General features: G+C 40.0%; 1 protein-coding gene across 4 annotated transcripts in view; it reads left to right on the top strand.

Annotated features, from left to right (window-relative positions):
- Positions 1 to 14,351, top strand: part of SEMA3D (semaphorin 3D) — a 139,181-nt gene extending 124,830 nt beyond the window's left edge. For all 4 annotated transcript variants that reach the window (XM_021300628.2, XM_005512063.3, XM_021300627.2 and 1 more), the window contains exons 16-18: positions 723 to 787; positions 2,948 to 3,087; positions 12,812 to 14,351. In XM_021300628.2, the coding sequence (XP_021156303.1) occupies positions 723 to 787; positions 2,948 to 3,087; positions 12,812 to 13,225 (619 nt within the window). In that variant the 3' untranslated portion in view covers positions 13,226 to 14,351. The remainder of the gene's footprint in view (positions 1 to 722; positions 788 to 2,947; positions 3,088 to 12,811) is intronic.
- Positions 14,352 to 16,580: the final 2,229 nt, after the last annotated feature.

Below are 16,580 nucleotides of genomic sequence, written 5' to 3'. Positions count from 1 at the left end.
AGGAAGAATTTTATTTTATTTTTTTTTTCTTTTAATGTTATTACACTGAAATTACACTAAATCACAGTAAATCTAAGTAACACACCCAGGGATTAGCAGGCAAGTTAGTACTGGAAGGAAGCAGGTCATCTCAGACCATTGTCTCAAGCATTTTTGCTATCTGTAAATATGAAAGATAATCAGATTTGTCAATTGTTTGTTACCAAGCTAAAACATACATTTTTCTCTATTTTTTCTCTATTTTAGTGTTTGATTTACTAGTGAGTATTACCTTGGGTTGATTCTAAGCACAATTTTGAATATCATTTCTTGAATCTCAGATCTTTTCCATGTGATACAACATTAAGTATGTTTTTAAGTATTTCCAAGACAGTCCACCCCAACGGGAGACCCGTGCTCCATGCTCCTACAGCAGGTTTAGATGTTCTTTCTGTCACTATATTGCATACTTTTTGTTCTAGGCAGAATTTTTTCTCTCGCTTTTTCTTTTTCCCCTCCCAGTGGTTTTCCCAAATCACAGGCTCTTCTCTAGATGTCAATTGTACAAATCTCTCTAGGCCACATGCTGCTTTGAGGGTGAGGCTGGTTTTAGTTAAGACCGTAATTGTCAGCAGTAGGGTGGGAGCAATGTGAGTCCACATCTGCTGAGCTCCTCTGTATTTTGTTGTTGAATTCCAGCAATTATGCCTGAAGTGTTACAAGTTTGCATGCTTTTCCCATAGGCGAGCCAGAAGGCAAGATGTCAAATATGGAGACCCCGTTGCACAATGCTGGGATGTGGAAGACAGTGAGTGTTTTGCACCTTTCTTTGTCTTTTGTCATTTTGACAACAGAGTTTGCTGTAAGGGTCTCTGTGTGTGAAGACTTGCTGAGCTCAACAGAATAACATCATTAAAGTGATTGCCTTTCCCATACTTCATACATATTACCCTTCCTGCACTAAAATTTTCAGAGCCAGGACTGATAAGGGACAGCTGGCATGGGATGGAACCCTCACATGCCCTATGGGCGATGCTCCCCAGCACTCACCCAGGGCAGGGAGAGGTGCCCGTGATGCAAAAACATCACACATGTCCCTACAAGTAGCTACTGGGACTTGTGATGTTTCATTCAGAAACAGGGGAGATAATCCCGCGAGGAAACCCAAAAGGGCAAATGGGGAACATGCCATCTTCCCCCCCCTTGACCACATACACTTGACACAAGTCCCAAAGCCCAACTCCAGCTGCCAAACCAGCCCCTTCCCCTTCCTGCAGCTACTTAAATGCTCCTGTTATTAACAAGAGTCTACCCCCTCACTCCCTGTCAGCTCCCCCCCTCCCTTTCCCACACCCTCTTTTCAAATGCCAAAAGGTCTGGCTTGCTCCTTTGGCAACGGCAGCACTTCTCTGACAGCAAGCACTGTCAGTATGAAATCCTGCGGTTGCACGGCAATCTCTGCGGCAGCGTAAAATAAATGAAAAGCATTCAAAACCAACCTCGGGTTTGTCTGGGGCTCTTCTAGCCACTTATTAAAGTGAACAACCCAGTCAAAACAGTATTGATTGTATTGCTGTGCTGAACATTTGATTTGGGACGAGCCACGACTTTCCATTGATCTCTGGTTATTTTTGTGCCACTGTGGTGTTGGATGCCTGCCTCAGATCTCGACGAGAGTCGCTGCAGAAATCAGAGCTGCTTGCCACAAGATCAAAGACTTAACTCTGTTGCACAGTACAGAAGGCTCTGACTGTACATGTGTGCACTCACTGCTTATTATGGCTCTCCAAACAATGGTATCTGAGACTGTGCAAAGCTCAAGGTTAAAGAAACCCTAGCAGAAAGGCTGACAATGTCACATTTTCTGGGAAGGATAAATAGATACTGGAAGAGTTGGCTTTACTAAACAAATGTAAAAGGACTTAGTACAGAAATTAGTATTAATCCTTTGCCCTGATGTAGCGTCACCAATAGAAATTTTATCCATCTGGGGATGACCCCTGTGCACCATAAAACCACAAAGCTGACCTGTGGCACTCCAGGCTCTTGGCTTATTTATGCCATTTGCCATAATTAATAACATTATGGCCCAAAAACCTATTTAAATTCAGTACTCCACTGTGTCAGATTCTCTCCCAGAGACTTCATTGGCTGCATGAAGTTGTTTGGCTCTACTGAAATCTCAGTGGTACAGTGAAATAAAAGAAAAGTATTTAACATGGAGAGCTTGAATTTCTAAAGACCTCATATAGGTACTTACTATACTGAAAAAACAATCCAAAATTGTGTTCATTTTGCTTTTGAACTAACTTTTGATTTAGGAGACACCACTGCTTTCACATTTCTGTTATTGGCAGGGCATAAGAAACAGCTTTAGACTGATGATAAGGTAGATAAGACACAGATAAGACAGACTGGAAAGGGAAATAGAGATGCAGAGCTTAGAAATTACTTGCTTAGGTTTACAGAAGGCCAAGAAAGGAGACCAGATCTGCTCATGGCTTATTCAGTGTTTGGTCTGAAACATACTACAGAAGATTTCAAATTATACTGAGGGAATGTAAACTTCAGTTTACTTTTGTCCTGTGACTCCTTTAAAGTGTTTGTGATGAACAAACTGGACTGTACAATCTACCTTTAGCAGCTTTACCTCAGATTTAGTAGTTGCATTACTTAAAGAAAAAATACAGGTCAGATTTTAAATTCCTCAAAGGCGAAAGCCCCAACTTTAAAATGGAGCGAGCTCATGATATAGGTTTTATTGACCTCCTTAAAAACCGGTTGCACTGAAGGAAGGTTATCAGCCGCCTCTAAATCCTCATAGTTATAGTTTAAGCTAAAAGTTAAGTTTCCTTTTGCTTTTTTATAATTCACTCTTTCTCATAGCATCTGTTCTGAATCAGGCTATTTTCCCATTGCTTTAAAAAGCAGGTCAGGGTTAATCTCCTGTACCATGTTTGCTTTCCAGGCATTAGTCATGAAACTGCTGATGAAAAGGTGATTTTTGGCATTGAATTTAATTCAACTTTTCTGGAATGTATTCCTAAGTCCCAGCAAGCCTCTATTAGGTGGTATATTCAGCGCTCTGGAGAAGAACATCGAGAAGAGGTAAGTTATAGTCATCAAGGAAAGTTTCTCTATAGAGAATCCAGCTAAGCATTGAAAGGCAGGAGTTATTGGGATTAGTTGATATTTTACTTTTCTTTGCCTCACCTTAAGTATCACATAGCATTCTGGTATCATAATTTGGGGCATACAGTGGGGAAGAGAGAAGCCATTTGCACTCTGTCATAAGCAGATTTAGATATTCATTTTGACTTACATGCTCATTCTATTAAAAATAAAATAGGTTTTAAATAGGAGTAAAAAAATCAAAGTACTGGAAAAAGAGCCCTTTTGTCCAGTAATTAAGGCAACAACCACTTCTGTAGGCAAAAGTATGTTCAAACCCCTTTGTTTTAATAAAACCCCTGTTCCATTTGCATTCCCTTATCATGTTGAGCAGCGTAGTTAAGAATTGCACGTGTGGCTTGCTGCTTCCCTCCATCTCTCCCCAGAGAAGGAATGGTCTGTGCAGTAAAAAGGTTTTTATTTGCTTTTTTCTTGTTAGTAGAGTCTGAGAATTTTTCTTAAATGGCACTATGTGCTGACGCAGAGATGTCAAGGAATTGCACCTTGTGTCTGGAATAGGAAGCACTGAGACTTTTGATGACCCCTCACTCCTGCAGGAGGCAAGTTTGGGGTCCTCACTGCTGGAGAAGCCCTAGAGAATCTTCCAGGTCCTTGCATACCCTCTGCACAATTTCCTGCTGGTTCCTGTCTGAGCTTGTGACAAAGGAGCCCTCTGACATGCCCAAAAGGTCAATGTGCTGGGACTGATTTGGACTGGGTTTGAGTGAGTTTCAAACCTCAGGAGTTTCCATAGCCTTTTTCTTACATGAGTGATTTTGCATGTGTGGCCAAGTCCTGCTGTGATGGCAACCATGGCAACGAGGAAGGGAAAAGAACTGTCCTTTCAAATGAGCTGGTCCCAGGTGTTAGAGATGCTTTTTTGTTAAATGTTCATCCAAGACAAAAATTAGTTTCAATGACAGGAACTGTCAAACACCTAATGAGTCATCCACTCTCAATGATAATTCATGCTATACAACTTCTTGAGTGCAGAAAGTGTTCTGGTTCTTTCTAAAGGCTGGGGAGATGCAGATCAGGGTAGGTACCCATCAGAGTATCACCCCTGGGTGAGATGTGACTCATGGCAGTAGTTCCCAAGTTGCAATCCCAGATATGTCTTGTCCCAGAAAGCCAGAGTAAGGTGATATAAGGCACTTTTGATTTTCCACCAGATAATACCAAAAACCCTAACAAGGTTGTATATTTGCTACAGTACTTTTAATTTACACTCTTTCTTTTACTCATGCTTTGGATTTGCAAAGATTCTTTCCTTTCCTGACAATTAAAACTTAATTTATCTATAGACAAAGTGCTTTCCACTACATCTAGTAAACACCAAAGAGATCACTCGTTTGAAATGCTACCTCTTACCTCCATTACAGTCCGTAACTGGAAAAAAAAATAGTGACCTTCCTGTCAGCAGGCCAAGGATGTTCACAGCCACAGGTGGTTGAAGTATGTAATATTTCTGTATCATAATGCGTCACATTCTTAAGATCTGAAAGCATTTTTGAAGGGGTGTTTCCAAGTTCTATCTGTATCAATTTAGGAAAAAAATATCAGTTAATTTTCTCATAAATCACAGGTTTGGATATGCCTCTGAAGGTCAGGAAGCTAAGTTTAAGATACCTTTTAAGATACTGCAGGTCAAGCCAACATCTGAACACGGGGCAGGCTAAACCTATACCACATAGCCTAACTTCAGGCCATACTATTTTTTGCCATGCTTTGTATTTCCAAAAGGTTTATTGTGGCAGTGACCTGACCCCTGTTGCTTATTCTGAGCCAAATATCAGTTACCCAGGTAGGATGATGCCCAATACTGCAGAACTTGACCCAGTGTGCCAAGGATATGAACATTGAGAGAGAGTCAGGGAATGTGTGCACGTGTGTGATGGCATTTGAGTCTCCAGCAAGCACACAGCATTCCATCTTCACACATTAGCAGCCTTCCACTGCAATGTTTACTGGGCTTGCTCTGTGTAAACAGTCTGACATCTGTATGAGAAAAGTAAAGCTTTGCTAAAAGGCTAGATTAACCATTCAGGCAAATTTAGAAGAAAATTTGAAAGAGAAATCTGCAGACAGATTTTCTACTTTGTGACTACTAACAGTAGGTGAGTAACTTCTTACCACATATGGTCCCTAAAGGCATAGCAGTGTTTCTGTGATCTAGCTTTGATAAAATAGAAGTTGGAGCACATATTCTGCAACTCCTTGGGGTGGTTTTGTTAGTGTTTTGTTTTTGTGTTTGTTTTTTTTTACCAGTCTTTAAAGATAACAGTCTATATAAACACAGATGCACTTAAAGACAATGTATAGCTATTAGTTTTGTTCGATTTCTGTCAGAAAATTCTTAGAGTGACAGAATTTCTAGTATTTTGACCCAGGTTAGTTCCAAGGTCCTAAGAACTTTAACTCTTTCTGAGCAAAGTCAGGCTCAACATCTCAAACCATCATATTGGGAGATAATATTTTTAGAAGGGGAAATATAAAATAAGCTTTTCTGGTTATTTTTTAAGATAAATATATTAATCTAGAAATGTCACATCTTGAAATGCATCCACCTAAAGCTAAATTCCTAATTTTATATATGGCTGCTTAAATAAATGGCAAAGTCAGGAGAGATATTAAACAGTCATTCCTCCTATTAAATAGAATAGGATATTAGGAGGTTAGAATGTTAATCTCTTGTTAATTTTGGGATCCAGAAATTGAGATTTCCAGGTTTTCTAATTTGACTTAGTGAAAATGAATTCATTGACATTAGAGCCTAATTGGAGGTCTTCCTATAAAATCCAAAGATAGGCAGAGTAATTTATTTTATTTTCAAAGTATTTCAATTTGACAAAAATACCATATGTGGCAGAAACAGTGTGGTCATAGTGTGTAGTTTGATCTTTGCTCAGCCCACGCCTTACCATAACTTTTCCCATTGCAATTATATTTTCTGCTCTCTCTCTCCCTTCCTGCAGCAGATTTCTCAAATAACACTGTACATTATTTTAGTGCATGTCTTAGCTGTGTAACTTATTGTGATGACGATACCATGCTTTGCAAATGACTCCGTGCACCTGGAACTTAGGTTACGGACTTTTAGTTCCAGGGCTGGAACTGTAATATCTCAGCAAGTCTTTAAACCTGGCTTTACAAATCGATGGCTATGCAGCATCCAGGACATGTACTACAGCTTCCTGAGGGACGGAAAAGGGCAAAATCCAGACTAGATGGGAAGCGTTTGACCCAGCAGGATGTCCTCGACATTTCACCCTCAGGGTCATGGCTCAGAATGTGACTTCCAGGCAGAGCGACCTGTGGGGAGGGACAGGATCTCCTGTGGTACAGAAGCTGTCACCAGGTCATTTTGCTGCCAGTGGGAGTACATTTCCCTGTAGTTTGGGGCTGTTTTAAGGTCAGGAGTCAAATATCTAGTGCTTTTGTGTTTAGTGTTACTCACGCAATCGATCATGTTTGTTCCTGTGCATGCAGGGTTAGTCACTGAGATGAGGGAGAGCATTTTGGTGGCTGGAGTTCATAAAAAAGAACACAAAAAAAACCAAAACCAAGGACGTTGTAAACTGCTGGAGGTTTCTGAAGCTTAAACCAGATATTTATTTCTCCAAGAAATTCCTATGTGTTATGTTATGTATATAGAAGGTGTCAGGACTGCAAAAAACAAATGCATGGCTCCCTACAAAGCCATTAGTTTTGGTTCTCCATGGCTCTGACAAGTATTAGCCCCCCTGCTTTAGGCTGCACTTCACCCGAAGTCTCCTGTGGCTCCAGATCTGCCAAGCTGCCACCTCCCCTTGCAGGCGACAGAACAAGCCAAATGGTCTGAAGTGACAGATTCACTTTTAACTCTCTCCTTCCTGCTCTATTTGTACCTGGGAGTGAAAATAAATCCACCCAAAGGCAGAAGGACATTCCAGTTTCTTCTTCAGTGGTTCTCATCCTTTCCATATTCCTGCCCCACAGCCCCAGGCTGTGTTTTTCTGACAGACCCAGCTTAAAGGCCATCTGATGGTTTGGTAGGTATGAGAGTTTGACCAGCTCTTGGACAGGACATCTTGCCAGGCATAAGACTGTGACCTAGTTCCCCCATCAGAGCAAGATGTTGTTTCCATTCCACATTTTACCCAGACTGAGAAGACATTTTTTTCTGGTTATCCAAAACATAAGTTCACATATCCTTTAGTGGCTGGAGATTTTTGTTTTATGACAGTGATTTTCTTTGTTACAAACATCTGTTCAGCAGCATGTTGTGAAAAAAGGTCACAGATTCAGTGCCAGCCCTGAAATTTAAGAGTTGGATGAGAGCTGAGTAAGGAAGAGAACATACACCAAAGACTGAGTTTCTAGTAGTACCTTCTAGTACAGGAGAGTAGTTCAGTGCTTGAATCCTTAGGTTAATGAGAGATCAAGAGAGTGGGAAAAATAAGAAGAGATTCATTCTGCAGCCTAGGGACTACTTATAGCTCTCATGTTTTCACTCCTTTTTATTTTATTATATGACACACTGGCTTTCTCCTCCACCCCTAAACCCCAATACCTTGAGATTCTTAAGACTAATATTTTTAGCAGTTTCCTGGGAGGGAGAGTGGAAATAACTCTGAACTGAGATACAGCACGTGACATTTCTGCTTTGATTTGCATTTACTGGGGGGGAAATTTAGTTTTAGAATAAGAAGTTATCTTCATCTTGAAAATAACAGGAATCATGTGTCTCCATAATGACATTGTACCAGCAAATGTTCTTCATTTTCCTGGTGGCTTCTTGGAAAATAAATAAATATGTTAAAACAAATAAACAAATAAACAAACAAACAAAACCAAAACAAAACAAAAACACAAAAAAAACAACAAATTAACTCTACAGCTGTGTTAGAGTTAAATGATTGTTTCCCTAGTACAGGAGAAAGAAAGTAATGTGTAACAATAATGCCTCAAAAACCCAGAGTGATCTTTATTTCCAGGCAAATGGTGAGGACAAGCAATAGAGAAACAAAGACAAATGTAAATTCTCAGCAAATGTTCCTCATTTTCCTTTTTTCCCCCTCACAATTTGTTCAGGGGTTGCATCTAACCCATGATTAGTCCAGCTTTACCTCTAACATTTTTTCACATGTTGATTAATGAGGGAAGGCAGGCTTTGAAGGCACTTTCTTCTCCTAGACAGGTGCAGTGTTTTAACTGTGAAAGAGTTGACATGTGAATTATTTGTAAAGAGGGAACAATCTAAACACATCATTAGCAAAGGACAAAAGGCATTGACCTAACCTGGTGCCACAGCACTTTCAAATCCTTGGTTGTTTTCCAACTTACTGATTGTTTAAAGATTTGCCATCATTATTGGCAATGCTTATTTTTCCTCCATTGTTAAATCCAGCTTGTGAAAATTAAGTGTTTGATTTGCATGGAGATCTTTTCCTTTTGTCAAATATTGCCAGTATCTATGGCATATTCCATCCTTCATATAATGCAATTTAGGCAAACTTTAAGTACTTACAATGTTGATAAAATATTGTCAAGAAACTGCTCCCACTCCACTAAGAAAGGAAAGTTAATGGTAATAAATTGCATCATTTTTGTGGTTTATAATTGGTTCCCTATTGAACAAAACTATGTCTCTCATGTTTAATTTTTATTGTGTGCTCAAATTTAAGCACATGTCAGCAAGCTTTTATGAATTAAAGCCTTTGTGCTTCTGAGTTGTTAAATCCTATTTACAAATATTTTAGGAGAGTTATTGGTTATGACATGGGGGGTGGGGGGCAACAGTGAGCAACAATTGACCAAACTAAAATTGTGTCTTTTATCTAACTAGTCTTTTCACTCTTCTCAAAATTTAATAAAATATGTTTTACATCTATAGGTCAGGAACCAAAGAGCACATTAAGCATTCAAGTGAAAGGTTAAAGATCTACTACCAAGTAATGAAATGCCAGGTGTTTATGAAACTCCAGAGCCCTGTGGGGGAAAAAGTAGAGAAGAAAGTCAGGAAGAGTTCTGAACCTATGGGTAAAACAACATAAACAGGATACCAAAAAGAGAAGTGGGGGGAGGAAGCTGTAATGAAGTGTTGCTTAATACGTGTGAAATTGGAGCCATAATTTCATCTTGCCAGAGGATAAGAAAGGAATGAACAATGAAGGCACGGAGAAAGAGGAGGTGACAGTCACCGTAAATCAATATCCAAGGTTAACACAGGACATTCTGTAAGAACGCTGCTTCATTAAAAATAGGAATCGTGATGGGCTGGGATTAAGGGACACAACCAACAACTCTGTTAGCTTTTTCTGTGGTATCCCAAGGCAGAGGGGTGGCAACTCCAACAGTTAACACATTTAGGACTAGAAAGTGATGGCTGCTACACAAATGGTAAATAGTTATGCGTAGCAGGATGCTGGACTTGGGGGTCCAGTGATCTTTTCAAGTTTAGAACTGCCATTTTTCTGCCTTCCTTTCACTGAAAATAGGCAAAGCACTAGTGAAGACTCCTGGGACTGGCACCTAGCCAACCAAAACAGCCAGCTGGAGACCTTCCAAGTGTAGGAGGTACACAGCTGTCAAGACGCTCTAGACTACAATACTGGCAGAGCCACCGATAGGCAGATGCTACTGCTGCAATTGCATCAAGCCCTGAGCTCAAAGAGATCTGTCCTGTTTTCACTCAGACAATGTGGGAACTTGGTCTTTGCATCATGTCTTATGAAACCCAAATGTTGGGAAATTAGCTCCTTCTTCCCATCCTTTTCACTAAATTTCTCAAACTTGAGCCTTTGTGTTGACATGAAGCCCAGGCAGAACAAAGAGGGGCTTCCTTGTCATATCACAACAGCCAAGCCCCCGAGCACTCCCACCTGGCCCCTGCTCCTTTTTCTCTCTGTGGAGGACAGCACCACAAGGAAACACCTGCCCTAGACACATTTCTGCCTACAGCTACTTACTTGTGGATTCATTTATACATTCTATGCTCCTGTTTTTACTGTAAGGAAGGTACATTTACTTGGAATGAAGTGTCACTAGCTGATAAAATTGAGGATTACTGCCCTATGCTGTAGGTTCTGGAGAGGGAAAAGTGGTATTTTCTAGTCTGTCTTCCTGCTGTCTTCCGTATATGTGCTTGTGGCTTGACCATGATTTCTCTGGTTTAAAATCAGTGTAGTAAATCAAAAGTAGCCTGTGTTCATGTAGCACCTGTTGTCAAGACAATCGATTTTCCAGGAATTTCCTGAAATTAGTACGATTTCATCCTGCTGATGCCAAGTAGGCATGCTTGTCTACAGTTTACGAACAAGAAAACTAAAGCTCAGCATTGACCGACCACCGTCAACTGATGGCAGGAGCCAAAAAATATTTGGCCACAGAACCAGGCAACCAGAGCCGTGTTCTGACCAGGCTTTTGTAGCAGCTGATTTCTTGTCTCTGCTGCAGTCAGATCAATGGTAGTACACAAGCCTATATCCATCCATCAACATGTCTATCTGTTCATCTACCCATATACCTACGTATCTACCTATCTAATCTGTATGGTACTGAAGACTATTACAACTGATACAATAGTAAACCAAAGTTTTACTCTCTCTCTGTGCATATACTATAAATATGTGTGTATTGCTTTTTTTTTTTGATCTTTAAGTTCTCTCTCAAATCATTTAACCCTTTCAAAGTTTCATAGACGCTTAGAAAAGGGTAAAACCAAAAGCCCTGGAAGGTCATTTAATCCATCGTTTTGCTCCGAGAGACCCTATTTATTATGGATAAATACTAGTGAGTTAGAATCATAACAGATGGAGAATCATATGTATGTATACATTTTTTCCCATGGAGTAGAAAAGGGAATCGTGCAGATTTTTTACATAAAGAAACAGTGTGTAGCTTACCCACTGTGAATAAATCTAATTTAGTCATCTATATGCCTCCCTGATCTTCATCCTCTGAAGTCTGTGGAGGGTCAGATGTGCACTCTGGGAGATTTTCCAGATTCTGTGTTGGTTCTCTCTGCTCCCACTCCTTAAACCCACTGCTCAGCATTATGCTGGAGTTTTTCTACATGATAACAATGCCACCAGCAGTGCTGAGGCTCCGTTTAAAGCTCAAGCTTTGCTGCAGGCTGAGCAAGCAGCACTCGAGGTCCTTTGGTGCTGTTGAGTGCTACAGCCTCTGTGTGGCAGCAGAACATAGCGTGCCTGGGAGGTGACAGATTTGGACTAGACCAGGATCATTTTCAAAGGAAGTGCTGGTGTTGGACAGAGGGAGTTAGGCCTCTGCTTTCTACTTCCACCTCTGCTACTAATTTTTATATGGTCTTTGGCAAGTCACTTACCTTCTATGTTCCCCAGCTGCAAAAATACTTAGGTGCCCAGTGCCCCATCATGTGGACTTTTTTTTTTTTTTCTTTTTTATGGGGGGTAGGAGGGAGGCAACTTAAGCATTTTTTTGGACTTAGGTTATTTTGGAAATAATTTTCATATCACCAGATATATAACTTACCTGACAGTGTTATTACTCTAAGGTGCACCTTATTTTTTAACCTGTGAGGCTTGCTGCATTTTTTGAAATATTTCCATTTGTAAAGGGAACTGCAGTTCCACGTTGACAGACTTCAGCTCTCACTTGCAATCTCCTCTTTATTTCTTTTCTTTTTTCTTTTCTTTTCTTTTCTTTTCTTTTCCTTTTCTTTTCTTTTCTTTTCTTTTCTTTTCTTTTCTTTTCTTTTCTTTTCTTTTCTTTTCTTTTCTTTTCTTTTCTTTTCTTTTCTTTTCTTTTCTTTTCTTTTCTTTTCTTTTCTTTTCTTCTCTTCTCTTCTCTTCTCTTCTCTTCTCTTCTCTTCTCTTCTCTTCTCTTCTCTTCTCTTCTCTTCTCTTCTCTTCTCTTCTCTTCTCTTCTCTTCTCTTCTCTTCTCTTCCCTTCCCTTCCCTTCCCTTCCCTTCCCTTCCCTTCCCTTCCCTTCCCTTCCCTTCCCTTCCCTTCCCTTCCCTTCCCTTCCCTTCCCTTCCCTTCCCTTCCCTTTCCTCTTCCTTTCCTCTTTCTCTTTCTCTTTCTCTTTCTCTTTCTCTTTCTCTTTCTCTTTCTCTTTCTCTTTCTCTTTCTCTTTCTCTTTCTCTTTCTCTTTCTCCTCTTCGCTCCTCCTCAGTTCTTCTACACAGATCTGAACAATAAAATAATTGTACAGAATTGTATTTTTCTAAACTCATTGGGTACTTTGATCACTTTTCAACAAGTTAAAACCAGGATCAACTTCCTTTTGTAAAACCCAGTTGAAGAAGATCAGGATCACAGCATTCCACTTTAAAAATCACTAGTAGAATTGATTTTAAGTGTAATAGGTCCTCAGCACTCCAGATATATAAAAGCACCCTTGTCTATTGGGTGCATTACAGAAACCTCAAGAAGGATAGTTTAAAAATGAATGGGATTTGTGGAACTAAATAGCTACCCTTCCTTGGAGAATCCAGTCTAACTTATTGCATGTTAATGTGATGAGTATTTGAAGGGTGTCCTGGTATGCATATGCCCCACTGTGTGCTGGCATCTGAGGGACAGACCACGTCATGTGCCAGCCAAGCATTTTCTCCACCTCAGTATTACACTGACACATGTTCTGTTTTTGCCAATGAAGCTCACGTATCTCATTCTTTTTTGTCCAACCCCACAGCTGAAGGCTGATGAAAGAATCATCAAAACAGAGCATGGGCTGCTGATCCGCAGCTTGCAAAGAAAGGATGCAGGAGCCTATTTCTGCAAAGCACAGGAGCACACCTTTGTCCACACCATTGTGAAGCTGAATTTAAATGTCATAGAGAATGGGCAAATGGAAAGCACTCAGAAAACTGAGGACGAGGAGGGTCGGGTGAGGGATTTGCTGACGGAGTCTCGGCTGAGGTACAAGGACTACATCCAGCTTGTCAGCAGCCCCAGCTTTAGCCTGGATGAGTACTGTGAACAGATGTGGCACCGGGAGAAGCGGCGGCAGCGGAACAAAGGTGGTGCCAAATGGAAGCATGTGCAGGACATGAAAAAAAAGCGAAACCGAAGGCACCATGAACCAGCCAGGCCTCCGTCTACATAGTTTGTAAATGCTATTTAAAGAAAGGACATTTTTCATGAAAAAAAAAAAAAATACTGTGTTCTGGTTTTGTGCATCTTGCCTATGAATTAGTACTGCTTCTTACTGAAATCAGATAACTCACCATCACTATTAATCTGTATGAGACTGTACAATGGGATTCGATACCAAATAAGATGTTCCTTATTGGAGTACCACAAACCAGGCAATAATGTCAAATACATTCACTGAGAAGAAAAGATGTACACTTTTAGCTAATTCCTGGGTAGCCTGAGGCTATGTGAGCTGTGTTCTGTACATCCTGCATAATTTTCATGTAGGATTTAGTGTCTGTGTTCCCATGTTAATATTTGATGCCATATTCCACCCCAGAAGTGGCTACATTTTAGAGGAGGGCAGATGTAACTCTAGTTCTTTGGCATCTTTCTGAATAAAAAGCACAGTAGAAATGTGTGACAGATCTGCAAAAATACCTGCTAATTTACCCATTGGGTTTGTATACAGGCACATGGGTGGGGTTTGTTAGCACAGAGATGCATAGCAAAAAATCAAATTAGGTATTGGCTTAGGGACAACATTCATTCTTCTTATGAAAAAAAGAGAAAGTGTAATCATAGTTTAAGAGAGTGGAATTATCGAGCATTGCTCACTAGAGTTTGAGTAGCCACCAGTTTGCAGTCCATCTGCTGAAATGAAATGTTGACTCTAATTGAAACTGCCACAGAGAGATGCTTGGGAGTAAATTTCCTAAATGGTCCATGGGAGGTATGTGCACAAATCCTATCAGCAAATAATAGGATTCCTGCCTGAATCTCTCCTATCTCTCCAAAGGCTTGGCTCTGACTGTTCCTCTGTCCCTTTTCCTAGTTTTGTTTTATGCAGAGGAAAAGAAAAATAAAAGACAAAAGCAAAGCTAAAATGAAAGACGATGAGGGAAATATTTAGTGACTGAGACCAGTGCTCTTGACACAGAGCTGACATTCCTCAGATGTGTGTATTCTTTGGGATTTTCTCCCAAAGGTCTTATGTATTTTTAAGTTGAAAATTTGAGTTGTTGGGACTAATACTTTTATTATAATAAAATAAAACAAAAGATGTCCATGTGTAAATAAAACTTGTAAGTTAGGAATTTGCTATATACCGTAATTTCATTTGTAAATTGTTCCTTGTTCCTTGGTTCATATTTTGGTTTTAAGAGTGTAAGTTTTCCCATATAAGCAAGAAACACTGGCCTCATTTTTATCTATTTTACATCAATGTGATTTCATTGATTTTATTCCTGATATGCAGCAACAAACACAAGCTCAAAATCAGGTCTACTGTCTCATAAATCACAGGCCCCCTTTCCTCTCTTCCATCTAACCTCCCTCCATTTTGCCTTTCGCGCCTTTTTGAGTGTGAAATGACAAATTAACCACCTCCTCACATGGAAGAGAGCTTTGATGAAAACCAAAATGACAGACTTTACTTGTTTCTCATGCATTCTACAGATCTTGAGAGCAAAGTCTGTGGGAAACCCCTGTAATTGGTGTGCACCTCATTAAGGAACCAAAAATGTTGGCTCTGAAAATTGTAGATCTGCCCTTGCCCATGCTAGTGTTTGTGTGCGCATTCAGTCCCTGATCTGTAAATGTGTAGATCCAATTTGCATCGTTGTTCATTTCCTCTCTGTTGAAAGTCAGATATGGTGAAATGTTTGTCAGATTTCAGAAAGGAATCTCAGCTTACCCACATTTCTTGTAAAACTCGAAAGCCGAGTTTGCATGTGTTGTATAAAAGCCAGCAACACCATATGTCATTAATTTTCAATGCTTTTTTTAATAGGAGATGTATGAGTTAATTAGGAGATATTAGACAGCATGCATACAATGCTTTGATAGTGTAAAGCACTGGGTGCTAAATATTACAAAATACGTCTGTGGGGAGGAGGGAATTTCTCAGCACAGGACCTTCAATCAGCAGAAAGACTGATGCTGAAGATACTAACCAGTTGTAGAACACTTTGAGAACACACAGAGAACTTTTTGGCATTTTTGCTGCAAAATAACATTGGCCAGGCATTTCACAAGAGGCTCGTCATTTTGGGTACCTTGATTTTAAGGCCAATTAAAACTAGTTAAAGGAGGTATGGGGGCGGGTATTAAACTACTACCTATAAAGCACCCTAAAACAGGGATACTCAATATTCTTGGCAGGAAGGTTATGTTGTCACTATACAGAACCTGACCAATTATTCCTTATTAGATTTTTATCAGTCCACAAAGTCCCATTTCTCTGACTTGGACATTAAGTAAATGAGTGGAAATACACCAAGGCTATGGAATAACAGGTGGTCTGCATTCGCATGCCCTGACAAATGGCCTACTTTTCTCCCTGGTGGTGACACAGTACTTCAATTATTGCATTTTAGGCAACTCTCATCAGATGTTTGCCTCCTTCATAAAAAAGCAAATAAATTTCTTCTTCCATTTTTTTTTCTCCTCCTTGAAAACTGAGTCATCTGATTTATGTTTACATATGATTGGGGGTATGTATTCTACAAATGAACCCCCCCCCCACTGACTTCACTAGAAGCCTGGGATGGCTAAGGGTCTCAGTGCTGGGAGCATTAGGTTTAAATGGTTGAATTAAAATGTTATTACTCTTAAAATCAACTTTTATTTCTTTTATTTTAAACGTTGTTGCAATGAGATTCTTCTTAAAGAAATGACCTCATCAGTCTGGGGTACAGTGGTAATGGAAAACCCTGAGTGAGATACAAGGCCTCTTAGCTCATAGGAAAGAAATTCAATATCCTCCAAAACAGTGTGCTATATTGGGTTTATGCCACCTCAAGGAGCATATTTAACAATACTGCATAGATAAAAGTCTGTATTTTGATACACTGGGTAAGATGTACACTATGGCTGGCAGGGCTAGCACAACTCCTCACACACAGCAGGTATCACACACGCAAGGAAGCTGAAGTACCTTGGAGAACAGGGAATGAGAGAGGCAGATCAGGGATCACTACAGGACATAAGATTTTGTTAGGCAGGATTCAGCAGTGCAAAGGCAAGAATAAGAGCAGAAGGGGCAGTGGGTGTTGCCACAGCCTCAAGTCCCAGAGAGGGGTTCAGAGGATGAGCTAGCCCAGAAACTGTAACAGTAGGTGAGCCCCCTCTTTTCAAATAATTTCATCTTCTGTATAATATAAATGCTCAGCTCAAAGTCTACTTAAATTTAAAATCAATGGTTTGGGGATCAGCTAGGCTGCTGCTGAGTTAAGATGAAACTGAGCCTTGCCACCTTCAAGAGTTCCATAAAAATTAAGTTTTGGTCAAGAGTGGAAAGAAGTTGCTTTCACCTTAATAACTAT

The sequence above is a fragment of the Columba livia genome, chromosome 1 (assembly GCF_036013475.1).
Source record: "Columba livia isolate bColLiv1 breed racing homer chromosome 1, bColLiv1.pat.W.v2, whole genome shotgun sequence".
In the NCBI taxonomy this organism is placed as follows: Eukaryota; Metazoa; Chordata; class Aves; order Columbiformes; family Columbidae; genus Columba; species Columba livia.
Note: the sequence above shows the minus strand (reverse complement) of the source record. Positions and strands in the feature narration are given on the sequence as shown.